The following is a 24,343-nucleotide window of genomic DNA, read 5'->3' on the forward strand; positions in this document are numbered from 1 at the left end:
TGCAAAAACTCAATGGATGACCCGGGACATTGGATGACACGCATCACATGCCCTACCTCCCATGCTTTGTGTCTTACACACTTTGAATTACTTATTTTAAGAACAGGATTGGGTTGGTTTTCTGCAAGTATTGTATTTATATATGCACGACGAAACATTTATATTTATCAACATTATTTTAATTCTTATTGCAGCCATTGTGTACAGTGTGTTTTGTTCTTCACCCCCAACAGTTAAATATTGTCTACAATACTCCGTCCAACACCTTATAAATGGGCACTCTTTAAAACATAAATTCCAAATCAACGTAAAAACATGAAAAGTAATTTATTTTCAAAGTGACTCCAAAAACAACAACATTGTGAAATATTATTTGTTGAATGTCTCTACAGATAATAAACCAGAAAAGAGAAAACTTGAGTTAAATGACAGGATGGAGTTGACGACACTGATGAAACCTGCTAAATCAAAACTTAAAATAGGTAAAGAAAGTTTGGATATAAAAGTTGAAATCATTGATCCAAAAATCAAGCAAGAAATATCAGGTGAGCAATACACAATAGTCTGCATTCACTTTTCCATGTGTGTCCATGCTTATCATTCGAACATCATTCTGACAAATAGGTGACAGTCGCTCATCTTAAAATTCTGACAAGCTATTTTGTTCACCTGAAAAATTTAAAAAAAAGATAGTCACTTGATTGCCTAAGTCAAACATCATCAAATTTTGTGAATGGGAAATTAGGTCCATTTGATCCAAAATCAAAAAGGAAATTATAGAAAAATACATTAAGATGTTGCACTAAAATCTTGATGGGAAAAAATATAGCCCTCAAAGGATTAATATTCTGTTTATTTTTTTGTAGACTTGCCAGCTGTTTCTCCAGTCACTGGAATTCAGAACATTGGTGATGTATTCAATGCTTGCTTATATCCTAATAGTGACGGATTAGCAGACTATATAAAGACATTAAAACAGGTATACACCGTTGATGATTACATGTACCGGAATATTATGGATGCAGGTCTATGACTAGATCATTGTATTCATAACTAACATGTGGAGAAATTTTAAAAGTCAACAAATTATTGAGATTAAAGTTTCCATCAAATATATCATTGACAAGGAGAAAATAACAAGAGAGGGTACCAAAACTAGTTTCCATGGAAACAAAGTCTGTGTAATTTCTCCATACCATTAATAATCTAATTTGGTGGCCATTTAAAATGGCTGAAAAAAAAGCTAAAATGAATACAGATTTATATTAAAATAAAACATGTTTATGTATTCTTTTTTTTTTCTTCAGACTTTCAAATAGAGCATCACAGAAATAAATTCAGCCAAATTACTAGATATTGTTTCGGTTAGCCATGCCCAACAATTCTTGAGGGAAATTTTTAAAAATGTATTCTATGAGGACATGGTAAGGGATAGGAATAACACAATGATCATCTTTATTTAAATACTGTAAAAATAATCTTTTGACGAGTTGGGTATAAAATATGATCCCTTCAGCGAAAATAAATTTATAGATTTATAAATCGATTCAGTTGGGAAAAGTCTATTTTTCAAAAAAAGAAATTCATGATCTTTTTAATTTGTCCATTGTTATAGGTAATTGGTCACTTAAAGAAGTCATGTGATATTGAAGACGACAAAGTCAAACATGAAATAAGAATATATGTGAGAGTATTATCTGAGATTTATGCATCCATCAACAGTGGCTGTACAGTCAAAAGAATCATCAGCAGGTATTATTGATGTACCCATCAAATGTATTAATATGTAGAATATAAAAATGTCTCTTAATTTTATCCCTTTGATTGACAAATCAACTTTTGTAAATTTATTTTATATTTTTTACATAATTTTGATCAAGATTTGTAACCAACAATAAATTATGTCCTTTTGATCCAAAATTATCAAACAAATTATAAAAAAAATACTCACATGTTGGGTTTTGGCGGAAAAAAACTATGGTGATCAAAAGGTTATTAAAGTAATATGAATATTCATATTCAGCTACTGCTGTCAATTGAATATTCATATTCAGCTACTGCTGTCAATTGAATATTCATATTCAGCTACTGCTGTCAATTGAATATTCATATTCAGCTACTGCTGTCAATTGAATATTCATATTCAGCTACTGCTGTCAATTGAATATTCATATTCAGCTACTGCTGTCAATTGAATATTCATATTCAGCTACTGCTGTCAATTGAATATTCATATTCAGCTACTGCTGTCAATTGAATATTCATATTCAGCTACTGCTGTCAATTGAATATTCATATTCAGCTACTGCTGTCAATTGAATATTCATATTCAGCTACTGCTGTCAATTGAATATTCATATTCAGCTACTGCTGTCAATTGAATATTCATATTCAGCTACTGCTGTCAATTGAATAAAAAATACCGGCTGTTCGATGGCAGAAACTGATTTGGTAAAAATGGACTGCACTACAAAGTGGTATACACTGTTCTGACCATGATATGCCATCATTGAATTAATGTATCAGTGCTCATACTAGTGTCTGTTCTCCATATTTGTGATTGTAGAAAAGTCCTTCGCAAACATACTTCACTCTCAATGTGTATTATGTTCACATTTTCAGTGCATTACAGGGCCTACCTGTTGCATTTCACACTGTGGTCATTGACGTATTCACGCTGACTCTCCAGAGATGTATGGATATTGACAATCGACTTGATTTGAGTATATGCCGACATGTGGTAGATTTGATTGGTTCGTATTCACAAAACTGGTCACAAGGTGAAGAAATACTTCGCATTTTGAACTCAGTTGGTAAGTGAATTTGGCTTTGATCATTTCAACATTTAGTAACAATAATCTGAATTCATTTTGTATGTAGTGTGTTATATTTGCTCTGCTAAAGTGTCAGCAATCATGAGAATCATCTTTAATTTGTGATTTAACCGCACCTTGAATTGGTATCTATGTGCTGAGGCTGGGGAGCTACTCGAGCCAACAAGTCACATATTGACATTGCAAGTAGCTGAAATTATTTTTGTTATAATTTGGTTATAATTCCTGTGTAGTTAAACCATCTTAACTGTATCTTTAACATCTATCGTCTTCTTCTAAGTTCCAAAAAGAATGCATTTGCTAACACACTGTGGATTTACAGAAGCATCCAGTGTGTTTATCAAAAACAAATTACAGTTTCTAAGCCTAGGTCACACAGTTAACATCTTGTTACTATGACAATGAGACAATTAGACTACCAAAACTAGTAGAAATTACTAATTTCAATACCCTTAATTGTGAGACAAATGCTACTCTATCGCATCCCAGGGTTCCATTCATTCTATATGCTACACTGTCATCCAAAACTAACACAAGAGGGCGCTCACACAACAAAAATACTAAATGATATGTACCGGTACATTTTCTATATCGATGAAATATAATAAAACTGTTTATTTTTCAGTATTGGTATATTTAACAGATTGTTTGGTAGTATTTATGGATGAGTGCAGGTAAGATATTACTATGCCGTACATCTTGTTCGCAATGTTGCAATGTGACTTGATAGAGAGATAACAGTTTTCATGATCAGTTTATTTCAATGCCCTCTGTAATTTACTCTAGTCATTACTCTCTGAAATTAAATTGAAAATGTTTAAGTTTCTGCTTTTTAACCCAAATAATACAATAATGTACCAGAGAGTTCCTAGATTCCCAATGACAATGTGTAAATTTGATATAAGGTATTTATTCACTTCGCAGTAAGTCTGATAACAACCACATAGTGGAAATGATCCACAACTGTCAGGTTACTATGAAGACCCTGATTGCTGTAATTCCTAAGTATGTTGTCCAGACTGGTACTGTGCTGGAACCATGGTTCATCACTGTAAACACTAAACTTATGCAACACCTAGTGTATATACTGCAAAATGGTAAGTTTTTCTTTGTCTCAGTTTGTTATTTGTCGGATGTAAACTGTAGGAACCTGAGATATTTTACAATGTTTCACTAACTATAAACCACTTATTAAAAAACAAATTTTTGCAATTTTCATGAGTCCAGCTTAATTTTGAAGTTGTGTAGCAGTGAAAGTTTATTACTGTGTGGTCTTTAAAATATGGAGTCATAGCGACTTGCATACAATTGCACCTTTGCACATGTTCTTTTTCATGTAACCTTTGACATTCAGTTGCATACATAAATAAACATGTATTATTATCTGAAGATTTCTAGAGACAGAAATTAGCTAACCAAAAAATATCTGTTCAGAATTTCTGATAGTTATTCATGAGTGTTGTGCTATATTTTTTTTTTTACACATGTAATAGGATTATTCACATCTAATTGTCAAAGTATAGCCGCAATGACTTTAGTATTGGTGTTGAAATCCCTCAGTAATGGCAATTCAACCGTGGACCTGGTAAGCATTTGCCTTCATGTAATACTGGTGGTATTGACAACAACTTTCTACTTTAGATTGAGTTTTTTTCTTTTTGTAATTTTCACTTTCAACAAAATTATAACACAGTGAATAGTTATTTTGAAAAACTAAAATCATTCCATTCAGAATTTTTTTTAACTTTTCTTCGTTTCAGATCTTGCAGTGCTTATTGCCGCACCATATCGAGGAAAGCACAAGTTCCTGGATCACCGATGAAATGCGTAAGACCGGCTACACCTGGACCAGTTTGTCACCTTACTGTCAGCTGTGTGTATGTCACGGTGTCATAGCCATGCTGGACGCTGATCATCTCATTTCACAAATAAACGAACAACAAATACTACTTTTAGATGTTATATTTCCAGAACTAATGACTCTGCAAACCAAGTAAGCACTACGTTTGATTATTCAAAACAATGGAATTATGCTAATCTATTGTAATGAAATTGTGAATCATTCATATGCAAATTAGCCACCATGCTTGTACCCAGAGGTGGGAAATAAAAATGTACATGCAAACACCATGAAATTCTCCTGTCATGTTTCATGAAGTGTATTGAATCTGCATTAAAAAATTAGTGAAATCTGCTAGGAATAATAATTATAATATATAGGAAATGATAGTAGATAATTGTAGTCCTGTGCAATTATTGACATCTGGTTACCAGGATTACCCACTACCATTTCTACATTATGTCTCACAACCTATTAATTGTTGATTTGAATCAATGTGAATCTAGAAAAGTGAAAAAAAAACACAATAATATCTGTTGTATTGCTTTCCATCAGACTCTCTGATAGTTATTCTATCTTGGCCGCATCCAGAACGCTAACACTCTGGTCGTGTGTCGCTAAACAAGCTTTAGAAAAGAACCCAGGTGATCTGAAACTGAGAAGTACACTGTGTGGAGATGGTGCAATTTCAAAAAAACTTTTACATTATGTGTGGGAAAACTCAGAGCATACAATCGAGGTAGGATAATATTTTTTTAAAAGCCTGTGATGATAGGTCGGTGCTCAGTGATGTAATATTTGTTCATAATCTTGCCAACCGATGGGGGCATGTATGTCTAACAAAAATCGGCTTAAATGGATAACGCTGGATGCATACATGTAACAGAAGCAGACATGGTCATTCTTTATCTTGCTGTAGAAATGTTTATTTCTTCAATGTACACGCACAAAACATAAACAAGTGCATACTATACAGTGAAGAGGCATAGAGTGATGACAGATGTTTGTATATTCTTATTAAACAAGAACTTTTATTTTGATGAGAGTAGACTGACTACTGTGATGTATTGGCTATTGCATGTATGCTGTCTAGTATTTCAATGTGTTTTGTATATGTGATGCATATATTGGGTTTTTATTGCAGGGAATGAGATATCAAGTTAAAATTATATTTGATAATATTATTGAAATGCATTTCAAGGTGGATTGTGAAGGTAAGGAGTGGGAATATTTGTACAGCATATGTATACCTGCATATTAGTCTCTGATGTTGTGTTAGAAAATAAACTCTACAAACAATAGTAATTAGGTACTATGTAATTGACTGTTTTTCAACTGGAAGTAATTTTTGTTTTCCATTCATCTGCAATTGCTTGTGTACACTGATATTTACACCAAGGATCTCCTATGCAGATTTCAAAATATTAATTAATAATCTAAAAGAAATTATTAATTTGTCTGTGAATAAGTAGAGCCTGCATGTGACTCTATTTAAAAAATATTGATGTTCAATTTCAATTGTGTGATTGCATATATCTGAATGTGCAACAAAGTTACAGTGATTTTCATGAAGGCATGATAAGCAAGTCCCTTGCAATTCATTCAAATCTAAAGAACGTACTTGCCTTGACAATAGTGCCCATTACCCATGAGCCTTTGTGGGTTTCCTTCCATCATTGGCTGATTTACTGCCAAGCATCCACTGAGGCAATGTGATTGGTCAAGTTGTTTTCAACCATCATTTGCAATTCCTAAAACTTTTATAAATATTTTAATGCCTTTATGAAATTGGCTGTATAGTACTGCGTATACTGTAAATATATCATTGTGGACTGAAGATGTGTGGCCATCTTTTATGACAGAATCTCACATATTTCATACGCACTGTGTTTATAGGCATCATGGTTTCACAGTAAACACAGCTCTGACATATATCTGCTTTTCTCTACAGACAGCAAATTCTTTTATGGCATATTCCAACATTTGATGAATACCAGCTGGCATGTTAGAAGTAAATATAGTTTTCTGGCTACCATGGTAACCTACTTGGGTAGTAACAGGATGTTGGATCTGTGTCCCACATTACCTCGCGACATACTTAATGCTGTGGACGAACAGACTGTCGCTCCTTACGCAAGTATTTTTCCAAATATTTAGCGTCAGCCTCAACTTGAGAAAGTTGTTACTTGTTCAAGTAGATTGTTTATAATCCTTAATCTGTAAACACCAAAGTCAACTTCAAATCAATCTGCATGATTTTTTTCCAAATTCTGTTTGCAATTTTGAATAAAATTCTGACAAGAAAAAATATAAAGCGGTCAAACAGTTAAAATGCAAATTATTTTATCTTTTACAATGAAGCATTAGTCTATGTTGTGCATATTAATTAAGTTAACCATGCCTGACATTAGTCTATGTTGTGCATATTAATTAAGTTAACCATGCCTGACATTAGTCAATGTTGTGCATATTAATTAAGTTAAGCATGCCTGACATTAGTCTATGTTGTGCATATTAATTAAGTTAACCATGCCTGACATTAGTCTATGTTGTGCATATTAATTAAGTTAACCATGCCTGACATTAGTCTATGTTGTGCATATTAATTAAGTTAACCATGTCTGATAAAGACAGGAACATTAATCTCTGAGCAGTGGGTGGAACAAAACTGTTCAAATGTTTATTATTGAACATAATCATTTTATAAAATTGATTCAATCAAGATTAATCAACTGTACATAGATCTTTTTTTCCTCCAGGAATTAAATTGTGGCAAACTGTTTGGCTAGCCAATAATATATTATTCGGGCCACCAACATTTTGGATTGATAGCCACACCACAGTAGATAAAATGTGGGATATCAAATTACTTCAAATTGACTCTTGGTGTCTTTAAAACGTACTGTTATAGTATTTTTTCACTTTCAGTATGCAGATGGTATATTATTAATTAATTTTTTGACTAAAAATGGATAATTACTTCATTGTAGGCCAGTGACCTTTATGAAAGGCTTTTACAAACACACAAGAAAGAATCAGATGAAGATACCAGATGGAAAGCAGTTTGGATATTACCAGTTTTGGAAATGCTGCAAAGGAAAAATTACAATACCACGCTGATTACACAAGTCAGTTTTGTCGTCCTTTATAGTATTACCGAAACCTTGAAATGATTTTGAATTCACAAAACCACCAGACACCTGTTTTAAAGTCTGTGATAAGCAAAGTCAAGAGCACATTGCTTGAAATAATAATTCAAATGAGGTAGTGGGTAGAAATGAGTTGGGTTTGACTTTGCCATGGCTGTCTACTTCTAGTGTGCATTGTGTGCCTCTCTTGGTCTTGTTTGCAAAATCAAAATTTTGCATATATTATATTCTGTAATATAATTGGTCAGAACAATTTTAATTCACATGTGAATAGAACTTGCTCCAAATTGTTTTTTTATTGTGTAACACTGTACATAAACATTAAACTTGCTTACCGTCTATTGGTGTCATTTTACATCAACTTAATTTTCATTTGAATAAATTCTTTTTCAGTATTGTCTTCCTAGAATTTTGAAAAGATGTCCCGAGTGTCTAGAGTACATTCAGATGCATATGAAGCCATCCAATCAAGAGAATCTTGCTGTCTTGATAACTTGTCTGAAAGTAGCTCGTTGTCAAGGACTACTCAACACAAAATGGAATGATGACATCACTTGTTGGCATGGCATCATATCGGTGTCATCCTTACAGCAAGCACTGTGTCACCATGACAACAAGGTAAAATGAATTCATTCACCCCCCCTACTCCATGTTGTTTGGTGGATACGATAATAATGTCATAATTATGTCCGTACGAGACTGTTGCTGATTTGAGCCAATTCTTACTTTTCTGTCCATAATTCAGAATTTCATTTGAAATGATTATTCAACTACCGGTATGCAGGATAAGAGAAGCGAACAGTGTGTGACTTCAATTTGATTATTTTTTTTTTTTACCTTCCCAGTTGTCTTTACAAGCTTTGAGTTTAATATGTGACAACACCAAAACAACCGAATCCATCACAAGTACGGACTTCCAACTGATCAAGACATTTCTAGAAGTAAATATGAAGGCACAGTCCCCGGCTGATAGACATTATATTATATCTGATATTAAAAAGGTAAAGTGAATTTTCTATTTTGTAATAAAAACAATGATTATTTGTAAACTCTATGCTTTACCCTGTAAACAAACTTTATGTGAAAATAACAATTAAATGGGAATTGTATTCCTATCCACTAAAAAACCTCCTTGATACTTGTATTGTAAATAATGTAATGTCTTTTTGTTAATCTATTATTTTTAATTTGTTTCCAAAAATCCAAGCATCTTATGTGTGCAACTTAAAATTGTACATTTTACAAGGTCACTATTTAAACAATAAAATAGTTCTATTAACGTAACACATTGGCAACAGGTATAAAACTGGTACTACACAAATATTCAAAAATTTCAGTATTGATGATTAATTGACTGAAGTTTATCATCTCTAACTTTGCTTTATTTGTATTTGTCTTGTTGTAATGTCTTTCGCTATTTTGGACTTTACCTTACTTTTGTTTGTGTACATTCCAAATAAAATATATCATATCTATCAATAAGTAATAATATCTTTCATTTAATTTAGTTTCTTTGTAGAATCCATGAAAGTGGATTGATGCTATGGAAACAGAGGAACAAAGATGGCTGCCAATCACAGTTAGAGTTGTATAAGGTAAGGGTTGAGTTTAAAAACATGCACAAATTTGTTGCTGTCTGCCTTTCATATGTAATCCACTGCAACCTCTTGAGTTAAAGGTTTAAAACATACAATAATGCATACTGTTGACTGTTTCAGCTATATCTGAATTTCCAAATTTTTCCTTTAGGATTTCTTGGAATGGTTGTTCAGTTTCTTACTGAATAACTTGTATCCTGATGCTTGTCACCCGAGGAGAGCTCTAGCACTAAGTGTTTTGAATCTAATGAATGATATATTTAGTCATTCATCCCAAGGTAATGAATGCACTGTTGCTATAGTTACTCTCTCACAAAAACTCAACTTTGTAGATTATGCAAAATAAACTGTTCAGGCTTCTTTATTTTTTTTACTTAATGTTGTTCAAGAAAAAAATTACTGTTATATAATATAAATACATTAATTAATTGCTGGTTTTTAATTTTGTCAAGTACAATTCTCTAAATTAAATAAACATGTAAAATAACAATAGAACTCATTGTTTCAAAATAGTGAAATTATATGCCAGTGAAAATAAATGATTTAACAGTATACTGTATCTGCAACTTAAACAAAACACATAAGTTACACTTTTTACTTTTCATTTTTTTATGGCTTTTATTTGAGGTTGTCAACTAGTTGTACTCGGCAATCAAAACATTTTTTTGTATATTGTAATAATTAAGACATTCATAAAATTTCATTTCTCACCACTGTTGTTAGAGAATTCCTGGTAAATCAATGTATCACTGTTAATATTTTTCAGGGGGTAGTTTGAATGGCGTACAATTCGGTTTCATTGATCAACTGACGACTAATCATGTTCAAACCATCCTGGAGTGTTTGAACGATAGTTACAGTAAAAATAGAGAGATGGCCTTACAACTCATCAAGTGTTCACCTACAACAGCACAGAAGGTACAGCAATCTCCTCTGATCAGGTGACACTTTTCAAGTCAGGTGACACTGTATAAGCTGTGTGATTGGTTAAACCATATAACTTTGTTGTTGAGGTTGTAATGGATTCTGGAAAAGGTGTGATGACTACATCAAGGCAAAATAAATTTACAACATAGTACTTAGAGGGTAATTCTGTATTATGATTAAGACCTCGGGAGTTATTTAATGTTTGGTTTCAGTAGAGTCAGATATTATTAATTAATGATCAATAATTTGTTGCTAATTGTCTATTTAACCAATAGGTATCCAACCTGTATGAAATGGGGCTAGACTTGGCGAAAGGTAACAAGCCACAGAACAGCATTGTGGGAGCTAACATATTATGCCTGGTGTACCAGTGTGGTATTGAAAGCCCTGAGCAGATACTCCAAGATTTACTGGTATACCTGAGAGAACAAATAGAGATAGGTAAATGTAGTCTGTTGAAGGCTGCAGCAAAATACCCTATCTATGGCTTACTGTACTGTGTGCGGACACTATTGAAAGAACTCTCATCAAGTCATACGAGGTAACTACAATTAAACCCTTTATTATAAACGCAAGCATATGTTATATGAACGTATTTTCATTAATAATCAATAATATGGGACTAGCATAAGTGTAGAGAGGTCATTTCATTGTTGGATAGTGTAGGAAATACTACATAATTATTTCATGACTGAAAGCTAGCATCATGTTTCTATTAGTCATTTAAATAAAGTAGTTTCAGACTTGTGGCCTGATTATCATTTTTAATTTTTTTAGATGTGGGTTTTTTGTTTTTTTTGTAGCAAAATTTAAATTTGACGCTCAAACATGATAAAAATATCTTATTATTATTATTAAAACTTCTAGATTTGTGTTATTACATTATTACACTTGCATACTTTGCCCTCAACATTGCCCTCAGTAACTACAGTAAATTTAAATGAAGGTTAGCCTACACAGCTGACATGATGTTTTTTTTTTTTTTTTTTTTTTTCAGAATAATAGATAATTATTTAGATTGTTTAATAGAACTCTGTTTAGACGCATCCAGCATTGTGTCCCCAGTTGTTTGTAATTCATCACCAGAAGGTTACTTACCAGTAGATGAACAGAAAGGTAAGTCTGATATATTTATAATAAAACACATCCATGTTATTGTGTAAGGTGTTATATTCACTAGGTTTATTTTTAGATTTTAATGATGCAGGAATATTCACTAGGTTTATTTTTAGATTTTAATGATGCAGGAATATTCACTAGGTTTATTTTTAGATTTTAATGATGCAGGAATATTCACTAGGTTTATTTTTAGATTTTAATGATGCAGGAATATTCACTAGGTTTATTTTTAGATTTTAATGATGCAGGAATATTCACTAGGTTTGAAATTCAATGGTTTATGACACAATACATGTTATTGTTATCGTGCATGTTCACATGCATTATAGGTATCAGCAAAATTAAGAGAAAAAATAAAAACCATGTGAGTGCATGGCCAGTTTGCAGATGTGAAGTTATGCTTTTTTTGTGTGAAAGATTTCATTCAAATATGTTTTTGTGAAGTCTGTAATTATTGAGACCACTACAGAAAATTTACTTGTAATCACTTATGGATTCAATTCTACTTCTCTTAGATGCCAGTTTAGAACATTTGGTTTTGAGAGGTAATGATAAAGAGCAAAATGAAGATGGAGATGATAAGACATCTCGGAATGAGGAGGAGGATGACAAGGAGGAAGAAGGTGACAGTCACACAGTAACACCACAGATGGTTCTCATATGCTGCTGGATAACAATGAAAGAAGTGTCATTATTACTGGGCCAGTTGACGCAATTTAAGAATTCTAACAAGAAAACACTGCTCTCTGTTCAACAGGTAAATTTATTGAGTAACCTTTGTAGAAGCTTTACAGTACAAATGATTACCGTGACTAGACTAAATACAGTGATTTGACTGCACTATTATTTCCTGTGTGTTCTGGAACACCTCAAAGACAGTTTTGAAGGATTGAATTTTAGTCATTGTAAGCTGATAGTTTGACATTTTTATTTCAGATGAAGACACTTGGTGATTTTTTCATGGATATTCTAATGAAAGCCAGACACAGAGGTGCATTTGAATTGTCATACACCGGATTTGAACAGCTTTGTCATCTACTTTGGAGGTACATAATCACTCCACATTAAATTTGAACTCCTCCTTTGAAAATCATTTACAGGCAACAACTTTCATTCTGTGGACATTTCAAAACACATTTCAGAAATACTAACTTAGAACAAGAAATACCAGTAGCATAATGTTTTGAGTTTATTTGGTAATTTTTTGTATTTCAGGAGTGAAGTGAAGGAGCTGAACAGTCTGCCAGTGAAATGGTTGCAGATATTACTGACTGAAATCCAATGTACCAATGAGATATCACAGTTATGTGCAACACGGCGTAGTGCTGGGATACCCTTCGCATTTCAGGTGACATTTCTTTTTCAATTTCTGAAATTTATACAGCATATCTCACAATGGTCTAAGTATATACTCAAGTATCCCTGTCAGTGAATATTAAATGAATTGTTACATAATTTGAAGTCGAATATAAAATGTGGACTAAATCAAGTAGATTACACAGGAAGTTCAGGTATGATGCATTATGGGAGTGCCATTAACAAAATAGTGGTAACTTGAGAGGTTAATGTAATTTTGCATTAATTTTATATTTTCAAGAGTTCAATAACAAAGACATACAAAATAAACTTATTGCAGTGCTTTCTTCATCTTTAACGAAAACAACTTTGATTTATTTGTTTGAAGGCAATTTTAAATGCTGAATGTATGGTACAGAAAGACAGACCTAATTTTAAACATGTTATGATTCAACTTTTGGATTTATCACTGGGACAAAGCGTGAATGACGACACATTTGCACAGGTACAGTATATAAATATTTATATTTAGCAAAATGTGTCTTGTTGAATATTATTTGATGTATTAGTAGTTAATAATTATATTTTGTATTAATGTACCGGTATTATTTATTTATTTCAAGACACTAGTCACTAGTGTATGCAGACGGTTTGGCATACACATTCAATAATAATAATAATAATTAATAGCAATATTGCAAAGTTAATAACAATTAATATTTTTATCTGTATACAGGTTCATTCCTTGAATATATTATGTGCATTATACAAAGACAGTGAACTTGGTGAAGATGTATTTCCATTCATTGCTGATGGAGTTAAGGCAGCCATATTGGGATTTAACTCAGAACTGTGGGGTGTAAGTATATTACATATTATTGATTTTTTTCATATTGGAATAAAATACAGGATTGTCAGCAAATACTTTATACTTTATGTAAAATAAATACAGATTTGACCTAATTTATGATCATTATTACTTAGAATCTCATTATTTTCAAAAATTGATTCACCGGTATTAATGATTTAACATTTATTCTTGGTAGGTCAGAAACTCATCTATGATGTTATTTAATGCTTTGATAACAAGGATATTTGGTGTCAAGAGAACTAAAGATGAACATTCTAAGAAAAACCAGTAAGTAGTAGTTTGAGATTAGTCGTCTCTGGGTAAAAAAGCTTGGCATGCTATGATATTTTCATAGATGGTGCATATTAAATTAGCTCATTTGCATGCTGATTTTATGCACTGAAAAACACAATGCATTTGGTGTCAGAAGTGGAATGCATATTAACATTTTTTTTTATAACTTGCATACACAGGTTGAGTGGAAGGGAATTTTTCAGTAGATTTCCCTCATTACATTCATTCCTTCTGAAGCAAATCAAAATTGTTTCACAAGATACAACCAGGTGAGTTTATTCATCTCATTTAATAATAATAATCTACTTATTTGCATTATTTTGTTTTGTTTTCGTAATTGGATGGATCATCATCATCATCTAAGTACTCAAGCAAAACATTTATTTTCCAATTTAATAACATTCATGGTAACAAAATTTCACTCGTGAAATTTAATCAGTTTACCGTAAATTCACACATTTCTCTGTTCCATTCTACAGTTTACAACAAAGTCAGTTTGCTATTCTGTTACTCATGTCACGTTTATATTCGTCAACGTTTGACGGCATTGACAGTAATCTCTCGCTCAGTGAGTTTGTACCTTATATACAGAAGTAAGTAGAATAGTAGGTAGTTTCCAAGAATTCTACCAATCATATCACCATATGATTACATATTTATTTTATTTTCCAATCCGAATATTTTTTAGCTCTTTTGTTACCCTTGTCGAGTGGAGCTAATCATATTACTGATTGTCTGTTGGCGTCTGCATCAACTTTTTATTTTTTCGACTTCTTCTTTAAAACAGCAAATCTGATTGTTTTGATACTTAGTGTATATGTACCTTAGGTAGACCTCTCTTCGATTTGTACATTTTGTGATGATATCTTCAATTTTGATGAATATTTTTGTCATTTTTTGTAAAAAATTATATTTTCGACTTCTTGTTGAAAATCAAAGGCCTGATTGTTTTGATATTTTTTTATATAGGTACCTCAGGTCAACCTCTCAGATTTGTTCATTTTAGTGATTGAAATGTGCATTGCTAACAGCGGAGCCATTGCAACTTAGAGGCTGCTTGTGTTATGAACTGTGTTCAGAATCTCATACTTTTTTTACTCTGCCACTTCTAGATGCTGCAGCTGTAGTGTATGGAAAACACGCACCATGGCTGCAAGAACGTTAGCTTCCATCTGTCCTACAAGTGCCATCAATGCACTGTTGACAAGTCTCATTGTATCACTACCAACATCTGACTGTCTCCAACTATCCCATAATACTATCCATGGTGTCTTATTGCAGGTGGGTGTAGCCCAGTGATTTGCATAATTTAGTTATTATTGCAATGTTTCAAAGGGGATTGATTAGCTTACTTTGAAACCCGTTTACATATTTACTGTATGAAATGAAAACATGTTGATATTATGATATTTTCACTCTAGATATTTAATATTTTTACTGACATAGTTATTACAAGTTCACTGTATTCCATTCACTTCTAGATATATCATGTATTGGAGATGTATTGGAGTGAACGTTTACCAAACAATTCCCTGGTAGAATTGATGAATGTAGTGTTACCTCAACTTAGAAACAGTCTATGGCTTATAACTAGGTATGTGATGGTGGATTTCATAAATGTGTACTACTTTGTGGCTCTGTATTGCTTTAACATTTTCACCACCAGACCCAAATTTGTCTGTACTTTTTTCTTATATTCCTCAATATTTCTGAAAAATGAATCCTAATTTTGAAGCCAACAGACAAAATTTTAATCAAATTTAAGTTTTCAAATTTGGCTATCTTCTCAAGGAAATTGCAGACTATAAACAGAACTATTTTGTGAATTTGTGATGAAAAGATGAGACTGGTGGTGAAAAGTTGACCATTTAAATGACAGATTGCTCCCTTCAAAATGTAACATTTTATAAATTTGTATGTATGTTATGTTTGAACCAAAATTTCCCAGTCGCTACCTGTCTTGATTAACATATGGGAAAATGTCCAGATTTATTTTGGTGTCTAGAAGGTTAAACCAGTCATGGTGACTATTCCAAAGCCAAGAATAAGAAACACTTGCTTGTGAACATTTGAAAAAATATTAATGTTTGCAAGAGGAACAAATAAAATAAGGATTCAGGGGAAACTTGATAAGACATTTTGGAGGTTGAGGTTTTTACACATGCTGGGAATAAGTATGTATTTACCTTTTTTTTTTTCACAGTTCTAACAAGTGTGATATAACAAGAGCTTTATATCTCCACATACTTAACAAATACATTTTCACAATGCAAAAGATCCCAGTCGATGATAACCATAAAGATTTCCAACTCCATGTCACGTCTATTTTACGAGAAGACACATTTTGCGTTCCCAGTAGCAGTATGGTTCCGGGAACTTCACTGTTGCAGGAGACAATCGCAGAAATCACTTGGAAGACCTCGGTAGAAAGCAGTAGTATTGATTGGTTGTTGGCGTTATTAAATAATGCATCATATGAAGTCAGACGTCTCACTCTTAGAAACCTCATAGACTGTATTAAAACTAGTTGCGATAACGCCATTAAACTGTGTGACTCTCGGGATCTATTCAGGCAGTTGATAAAGATGGTACAACATGAAATTGATTATGACTGTTTATCAATGGTGAGTCATTATTTTATCAAAATATACATACTTGTACATGTAATGTACAAATCTTGATAAAAACATAATTGTTGGTGGGATATTGTTGCTCTACGATGTAGGTGTTTGCGCAATTCTCTGTAACATAGTTGCCCCTATCTTCATGTATCTGAGCCCATTCTGAGCCAACCAATCAGATTGCTTTACTAAAACAAACACAAATATATTGTGCATGTGTATACTACACAGACTGTAATTGGTTGTTGTTTTAAAACAATTGACAACCATACAAATTTGACAGCATATATTATTGATGACATTGGATTTTGTAATATTGCATACTTAAAGTAATGCTTTTGTACATAATGCATAGTATTTCATGTATGTATTATATGTACCAAAACACATCAATATTAGAGAATTTTATTGATTAATCGACTGATTACTCAGTTGAGTATTTGATTTCATGATAAACCATAATGTAATGTATTCATCAATAGTGTTATTACAAATTACACATTTTCATCCATATTGCAGGATAAGAAGATAATGCATCACATTATCATTATGAATTCTGTGTCTAATTCAACAACATTAATTCCTTACTCACATATAAAATACTTGCAGGTATTTGAAGTGTTATGTTATCATTCATACACACTATCAGACTCCACTGAATGGTCTTCAATGCTGGTAACAGATCCTTGTACACTGGGGAAAGGAGCGAATCAATGTCCAAAACAAGAAATGAAACTCTCTCAATCGCTGCATGCGCTCACATTTTTGCTCAAGAGTGTAGAGTCATTTACAGATGGGCCTGGGTATGTAGATATTTTTTCTTCTTATTATCGTAATCGTAAGCAGTAATGAAATTGAAAAAAGATGTGAAGCATATCTCTTAATGTCATACTTTCACTAATTCTAAAATTGTTTTCATTGACTTGCAGATATGAGATGGTGCCTAGTTCGTTTATTAATTTGACGTCCAAACTGGTTCCAGTTGTTTACTCTGATGCTGTATTGGTTAGTGAACTTTTTTTACTTCAACATGGTATAGAATTAAGGATAATTGCGAAAAAAATTAATGTTTTCAACCTTTCTCTAGTTCAGATAACAATATTTTTAATATTTATACATGCAGGCTTTATATTTCGTCAAAAATTAAAGTTATCAGTGGAAGGGTTAATCTTTGACACTACTCTCAACACAACTGTCATTTCGTTACACTACCACAATAACTTGTTCTCCATGAATGATGGTGACTACATTTTGCGGTTTATCTTATAATCTATTTCCCACTACCATAACTATTTGTGGTCAGCACTGAATTCAGTGAATATTGAAGATCATAAAATGGGACGTTGAGATCATCATTGACAGCTGCCATAGAGGGCGTACTTCATTTAAAAATTAATATGACAATAAAAAGTGTTGATGTAGTATGATTTTCTGATCACCAGAAGATGATTTTTGTTGGAGGGGGGCGTCTGATCTGGCTGAGGAAAAGCTTGATGAATGTACTGTGTCAAGTGAATTGTGGGTAATCTGTAGTCATTGAGAAATATTGTTTGCCTACAGATGTCAACTAGCAGCAAGTCTGTCATTGTTTTGAAAGAATGGATGACAGTACTACTAAATACAGCCACAGTTGACCAAAACACAGAGTTGAAGATAGCAAGTGCAAACGGAATAGTGACAACTGGTCAGTTTGTCTTGAAGGATCCAGGCAATATACTTGGTGGGTATACATTCATTTTGTGTGTTATGTAACCATGGATACAAGTGAATTCTTTACATTTGAATTTGAATATTTTTTATCAGCTCTCATTTACATTTGAATGAAAACTAGCATTTCTAGCATTATCTAATGACATGTGTGATAGTTGGACATTGCTAATATCACGTCTCTGTTTCAGTGTTTCCCCTAGAAGTATGAGAATAATAGCCAAGTGGCTATTGCAACCTCCAAAACATTAGCCAAAAATAATTTTCTATAGCCAGTTTCTGTCACATAGAAGCTGACAAATGAAAACCAGGCTTTTACACACACAAACAATTGAGTTAACTATAAAAAAAAAGTGGGACCCCAGAGGGGAATAAAATTTAAGCATGAAATATAATGTTCATATGAAACACACAACTTTGTGATGTAACTGACATTTATTAACATGTTCAAGTAATAAAAGTTAACATTAGTATTACATAATAGTCTGCAATAGATGCATAAATGTCAATTTTACATTGGTGATATTTTTCTCGGCGTACCAGTACACACTGCGTAGGCCTGCCAATACAGCAGGCTTCGCTTCGGAAAAAAGCATTTTTCATTGCATGCTTCATATCCCGTGAATGGAAATTTATCTTGCATTGCTTGTTTATGATCCCTTGTCGATGCATGTTTCTTCACATTGTCAAGTTTCAGTTTATCACATCCATTAGTGAAGATATTACGTTTACTTGTTTCTTTACAAAACATCAAGTTCTAGCCATGGATATGATTTAACCCAGTCATCACGCACACCTCGGTTGACGCATGAAGCTATCTTTTTTTAGCTCCATGGTTGACGCGACTTCCCATTTTCTTGGTACTTTCAGGACCTTGATTTTTCTTCGGTTTGTCATCTGTTGTGACATTTATTTGAACTTCGTAATCACCCTCAGACTTGTCTTTTTTCGAAGGAGGTGGTTTTACTTGTCCTTCTATGAAACTGTAAAGCGTACCCTGATAAATTTGTTTGCTACAAGCGGAGCCTTGCATATTGGCAGCCATTTTAAAAGAATGTTATGATGACATCATTCATATAATACAGCGCACGCTATTGGATAACAAACGAAATGAGGTCACAAGATACCCAATTGGAATCAGCCTTACAAAATAGTTGTTTTATGATAATTAGACAAGTGTTTACGTGTTTCGATTTTTTTCACGCGGAAATCTTTCTTGGCAGGCAAATAGAAAAAGTTCACTCAATTTCGTTATAATTTTAGCAATTGCCAAATGACGAATTGGAGAAACTTTTTATTAGCCATTCTGATTTTTTTTTCGCCACTTGGTGATTTGGTGAACGGTAGCGGAAACACTGTGTTTATGTATCAACATTTTTAACTTTGCAGGGAACATGCCACTTTTGCTGTGGAAATCAGTGATACTTTTGTTACAAGATGAGCACAAAGAGATACGCCAGTCTATCGTGCCCGTAATCTCTAATACTGGATTTACAGAAGTACAAAGTACAGTTGCTATGCAAAACGTCTTCCATAGTATTATACATCACCATGGTAACAGAGACTGGATGGCGTTATTTGCATTTATACATTCGCATGTAATTGATATTCCCGTGGTTGAGATAAATCAGGTAATGATTAGTGACTGTAGTTTGACGATACAACTTTTTTCGAGTCTGAATATAATAACAAAAAAATTCTTGAATTTTTGATTTTCAGGTTTGTTACCTATTACAAATCTGCAGAATAATTAGCAATAATAACATTTTGAAGGTCAAAGTCAACTTTTGACATCCTTCACAAAGTTTTTCACATTTTTTCAAAAATTCTGATTAAGATATGTAGCAATGGGAATTTATGTCTTTTTGGCGTAAAATTAATGAAGAAAATGTTGAAAATTACATAAAATGTCCAAAATGTTCCATACAAAATTTTGGCGGGAAAAATTATGGTAGTTAGAACACTTGCAGTCATGTGCAGTCTGCATTCAAATTATGCGTGAACAAATAGAATTTTTCTCTTTATAAATTTGTTAGGAAGATGATGAACAAGAAGATAAATTATATGACAAGAGGGAATCTAACTGCTACCTCGAAAGAACCGAAATCATTAACCATGCTGGCAATGCGTTACATGGGTGGATCTCGAAAATCAAGTCGCTGGAGATGTGGCAGGAAGAGATACTACAAGAAACTAGAAACACTAGCATCAAAGCTTTACAAACATTGATTTCTACGTTGAAAAGTAAACGATGCTCACCGTATTTAGACTATAGTTTATATCAAGATATATGTTTACATTTTTATGGTCATTTAAAGTGCCTCGCAGCGTTAAGTCGAAGAGTGCCCTCGTCCCAGCATGCGTTAATATTGTCTCTGATCCACGATATCGAGGGATTATCATTAATATATGGAGGATTTAATGTCTATCTCTTCACAGCTGTAGAGCACTTAAAACAACAGTATGAACTAGCACAGGTTGTCAGGGAAACACTCTGAACCAGTTTTTAAAAAACCTCTGCTTTTAAAACTGCTTATATTGGGCAATTTAATACATGATACATTTAAATGTATTTTTTATGATTTTTTTAAAATTGCAATAAAATAAATTTTTAATACTTGTAGATTTTCATGTGTGATAAAATCCCCCCAGATCAGTATACTTTAGTTTTAGCAATTGGCATAGATAGCTTTCAATAGAATATTTTATTGAACTACACTAATATGATTTAATCTATTGGAAATACTAGTAAGTCATTGTTAAAATGACAATCACCATCAATAATTTAGTGCATTTGTTACCCCGTCACTAAAATGAAGCCACAAAAAACACCGCCAGTTGGCCATATTTGATCAGATCCTAAAACAATCAAAGAAAGCTTAGAAAGAACTCCCATGCGCTGAGAGTATCAAAAATCAACAAGTCATTGTCAATGACACGTCCCCGTTCCGTTCATATTTGAGTGACATATACATTCAAAGCAGATCATGACCGAAATGCACCTGCATATGTACAACACATTGTGCTAAATCTGAACAAAATCCATCCATGCATGACTGAGATCCGGTTCTGGAATTGTGAAAATATGTGATTTTGATGCATTTTCGGCCATAAAATGGCCATCATTCCGCTATTGTTAAGCAGATCATGAAACAAATGCACATATCTATTTGTGACATGATGTACCATGTGTGTGTGAAGTTTGAACTTGATCAATCCAGACATGTCTTGGATACGGATCCAGAACTGAATTCTTTAACAAAATGGCCGCCAGTCGGCCATTTCGAACTTGATCCGAAAAAAAAAAAGACGTGCATCAAGGTCCTATTATGTTTAATGTATGTACCAAATTTGAATGAAATCCGTCCATGCATAACTGAGATCCGGGTCCGGAATGGTGAAAATATGCGATTTCAATGCATTTTCGGCCTTAAAGCGGCCGCCATTTGGCTATCGTTAATGAGATCATGAAACAAATGCACATACATATTTGTGACATGATGTACCTTGTGTGTGTGAAGTTTGAACTCGATCAATCCAAGCATGTCTCAGATACGGATCCAGAACTGAATTCTTTAAAACAAAATGGCCGCCAGTCGGCCATTTCGAACCCGATCCAAAAAAAAAATGACGTGCATCAAGGTCCTATTATGTTTAATGTATGTACCAAATTTGAACAAAATCCGTCCATGCATAACTGAGATCCGGGTCCGGAATGGTGAAAATGTGCGATTTTGATGCATTTTCGGCCTTAAAATGGCCGCTATTCGGCTATCGTTAATGAGATCATGAAACAAATGCACATACATATTTGTGACATGATGTACCTTGTGTGTGTGAAGTTTGAACTTGATCAATCCAGACATGTCTCGGATACGGATCCAGAACTGAATTCTTTAAAACAAAATGGCCACCAGTCGGCTATTTCGAACTTGATCCGAAAAAAAAAATGACGTGCATCAAGGTCCTATTATGTTTAATGTATGTACCAAATTTGAATGAAATCCGTCCATGCATAACTGAGATCCGGGTCCGGAATGGTGAAAATGTGCGATTTCAATGCATTTTCGGCCTTAAAGCGGCCGCCATTTGGCTATCGTTAATGAGATCATGAAACAAATGCACATACATATTTGTGACATGATGTACCTTGTGTGTGTGAAGTTTGAACTCGATCAATCCAAGCATGTCTCAGATACGGATCCAGAACTGAATTCTTTAAAACAAAATGGCCGCCAAGCTGTGATGTATGAGTGAAGTTTGAACTTAATCGGTCCATGCATGTTCGAGATACAGGTGATCATGGACGCACGGACGCACGGACGCACACAGGGCAAAACATAAGTCCCCGTTTTCGGACTGCGTCCGAACGGGGACTAATTAGCCTTTCAAACAAGAAGCTTGGCAACTAATATTTTTCTGCTATTTGAGATGTACAACTTAAAAACAATGTGATCCACATTATTGAAGTTTATAATAATTACACAAAATACATTTGATTTTACATCTGTGGTTTTCAGTCTAATTTATTTCGGAACACCTTTACCACAACTTCATTTTAAATCAGATTTTTTGAAATGCCAGAAATTGGCTAATATTAGATAAACAATATGCATTGATTTTCATTATTAATCTAAACATCTGTGGATTACCCCAATCCCAAACTAATTAGGTCTGTGTATTGTTCAAGGGCACATATGTACAAATGCAAATTAGGTAATTATTAGTAAATAGTAAAAAAACCCAAAACTAATTAGTTGCATTGTCTTGGTGTATTTACGTGCCAAGATTCATTAAAAAAAGATGATGAAAATGTACTTGAGATGATGATGGAAAAGCTGAAAACTTGCTAATTATGCAATCTGCTAATTAATATGCACATATGTTAATGTAAAACTAAAGATCTGCACAATGTCCTATGACATCTATGTACCAAGTTTTATTATAAAGTGATGATTAGTACTTGAGATATCAGTGTACCAGACCATCAATGTACCAAGTTTCATTGAAATTTAATGATTAGTACATGAAATATCAGGGGAAAAGCTAGGTAGGTATAAAGTTAAATGGAAGTTGTCACAGCATTGATAATTTTTAAATTAAGACAAACGCGCACACACATACAGACGCACTAACTGCAAAGACTCCCAGTGCAGACACTGAAATGTTTGAATTTAAGACTGGTACCTTGTCTAAAATGATAAAGTTGATTAGAAAGCAGTTACACACATGTACATGTACCTTACACATACAGTGTGACTATATAGTGAGCAACAGCGCTTAATTTACACAAGTCTGTAAAAATGAAATAGTCCCTGTCAAATTTGTTCAGCAATGCCCTAATGTGCTTCAAAATGTGCAAAGAATACATAGATCACAAGTTAAAGTAAAGCATCTTGTGTTGCATGTCTATGTCATTGCTCTTGGTAGAATGTTGAAAAAGTAATTAAAAGTGACTGTGGCTGAAGGTAGAGTGACATTTACAAGATGCTGATCCCAAGTGTGGCTGTTGAAACAGCACATCTAGAAAGTGCGAATAACGACTTGTAGCAAAATAATCTAACAAAAAAGTGATGTACAGACACTGCTTGCCTTGTTGCTGTCAGTGAAGAATTCAACTATTCAGTGCTTTGTTATGCATACCAAGAGTGGAGCAAGTCATACATTTTCAAAAAAAGTAATTTCCTAGTAGATGATGAATGAGAACTGTTCGTTATCGAAAGCAAGCAAGCAAGCAAGCATCATACTTAAAACAATTGGCGTGAAACAGAGTGGTATATATAATAGTTAAAGGACGCTAATGGTAGTTTAAGTTTGTATTAAAAAACAGCCATTTAATGAGTTACTTAACAAAAACAGGGACTATTAATTTGTGTTTGTTCCGTTTGTACGTACGTCCGAAACAATATCTCGGACACCCATTTACAGATTTCATTCAAACTTTACATGAAGACAATACATAATGTCTTACATATGCGCGTCAAGTTACTTTATGATTGGAGCAAAAATGGCCGACTGGCTGCCATTTTGGATGTAAAATTTGCTATTTACGATACCTAAACGTGTCCGCAGCAGTTTCTCGGAGATGACTGAGCCGATTTGGATCAA

At 33.3% G+C, this 24,343-nt stretch overlaps 2 protein-coding genes across 2 annotated transcripts; both read left to right on the plus strand.

Annotated features, from left to right (window-relative positions):
• Nucleotides 1-433: 433 nt before the first annotated feature.
• Nucleotides 434-9,610, plus strand: LOC144350396 (tRNA (32-2'-O)-methyltransferase regulator THADA-like). The gene is made up of 16 exons (XM_085505788.1): nucleotides 434-545; nucleotides 867-979; nucleotides 1,616-1,752; nucleotides 2,623-2,813; nucleotides 3,460-3,508; nucleotides 3,759-3,931; nucleotides 4,328-4,419; nucleotides 4,595-4,827; nucleotides 5,230-5,413; nucleotides 5,819-5,888; nucleotides 6,626-6,807; nucleotides 7,665-7,802; nucleotides 8,217-8,441; nucleotides 8,669-8,824; nucleotides 9,332-9,418; nucleotides 9,542-9,610. Exons 1-16 carry the CDS (start codon nucleotides 434-436, stop codon nucleotides 9,608-9,610), a joined length of 2,211 nt encoding a protein of 736 aa, XP_085361914.1.
• On the plus strand, nucleotides 9,577-20,858 carry LOC100374355 (tRNA (32-2'-O)-methyltransferase regulator THADA-like). Its single transcript, XM_085507439.1, has 20 exons — nucleotides 9,577-9,699; nucleotides 10,188-10,339; nucleotides 10,624-10,889; nucleotides 11,346-11,464; nucleotides 11,983-12,224; nucleotides 12,404-12,513; nucleotides 12,683-12,815; nucleotides 13,152-13,268; nucleotides 13,500-13,622; nucleotides 13,810-13,901; nucleotides 14,087-14,176; nucleotides 14,387-14,500; nucleotides 15,020-15,188; nucleotides 15,389-15,501; nucleotides 16,111-16,531; nucleotides 17,138-17,331; nucleotides 17,458-17,533; nucleotides 18,089-18,248; nucleotides 19,625-19,866; nucleotides 20,272-20,858. The coding sequence occupies exons 1-20, from the start codon at nucleotides 9,669-9,671 to the stop codon at nucleotides 20,731-20,733; spliced, it is 3,426 nt and encodes a 1,141-aa protein (XP_085363565.1). The 5' UTR covers nucleotides 9,577-9,668; the 3' UTR covers nucleotides 20,734-20,858.
• Nucleotides 20,859-24,343: the final 3,485 nt, after the last annotated feature.

This window comes from Saccoglossus kowalevskii, chromosome 2 (genome assembly GCF_978046115.1).
Source record: "Saccoglossus kowalevskii chromosome 2, keSacKowa6.1, whole genome shotgun sequence".
In the NCBI taxonomy this organism is placed as follows: domain Eukaryota; kingdom Metazoa; phylum Hemichordata; class Enteropneusta; family Harrimaniidae; genus Saccoglossus; species Saccoglossus kowalevskii.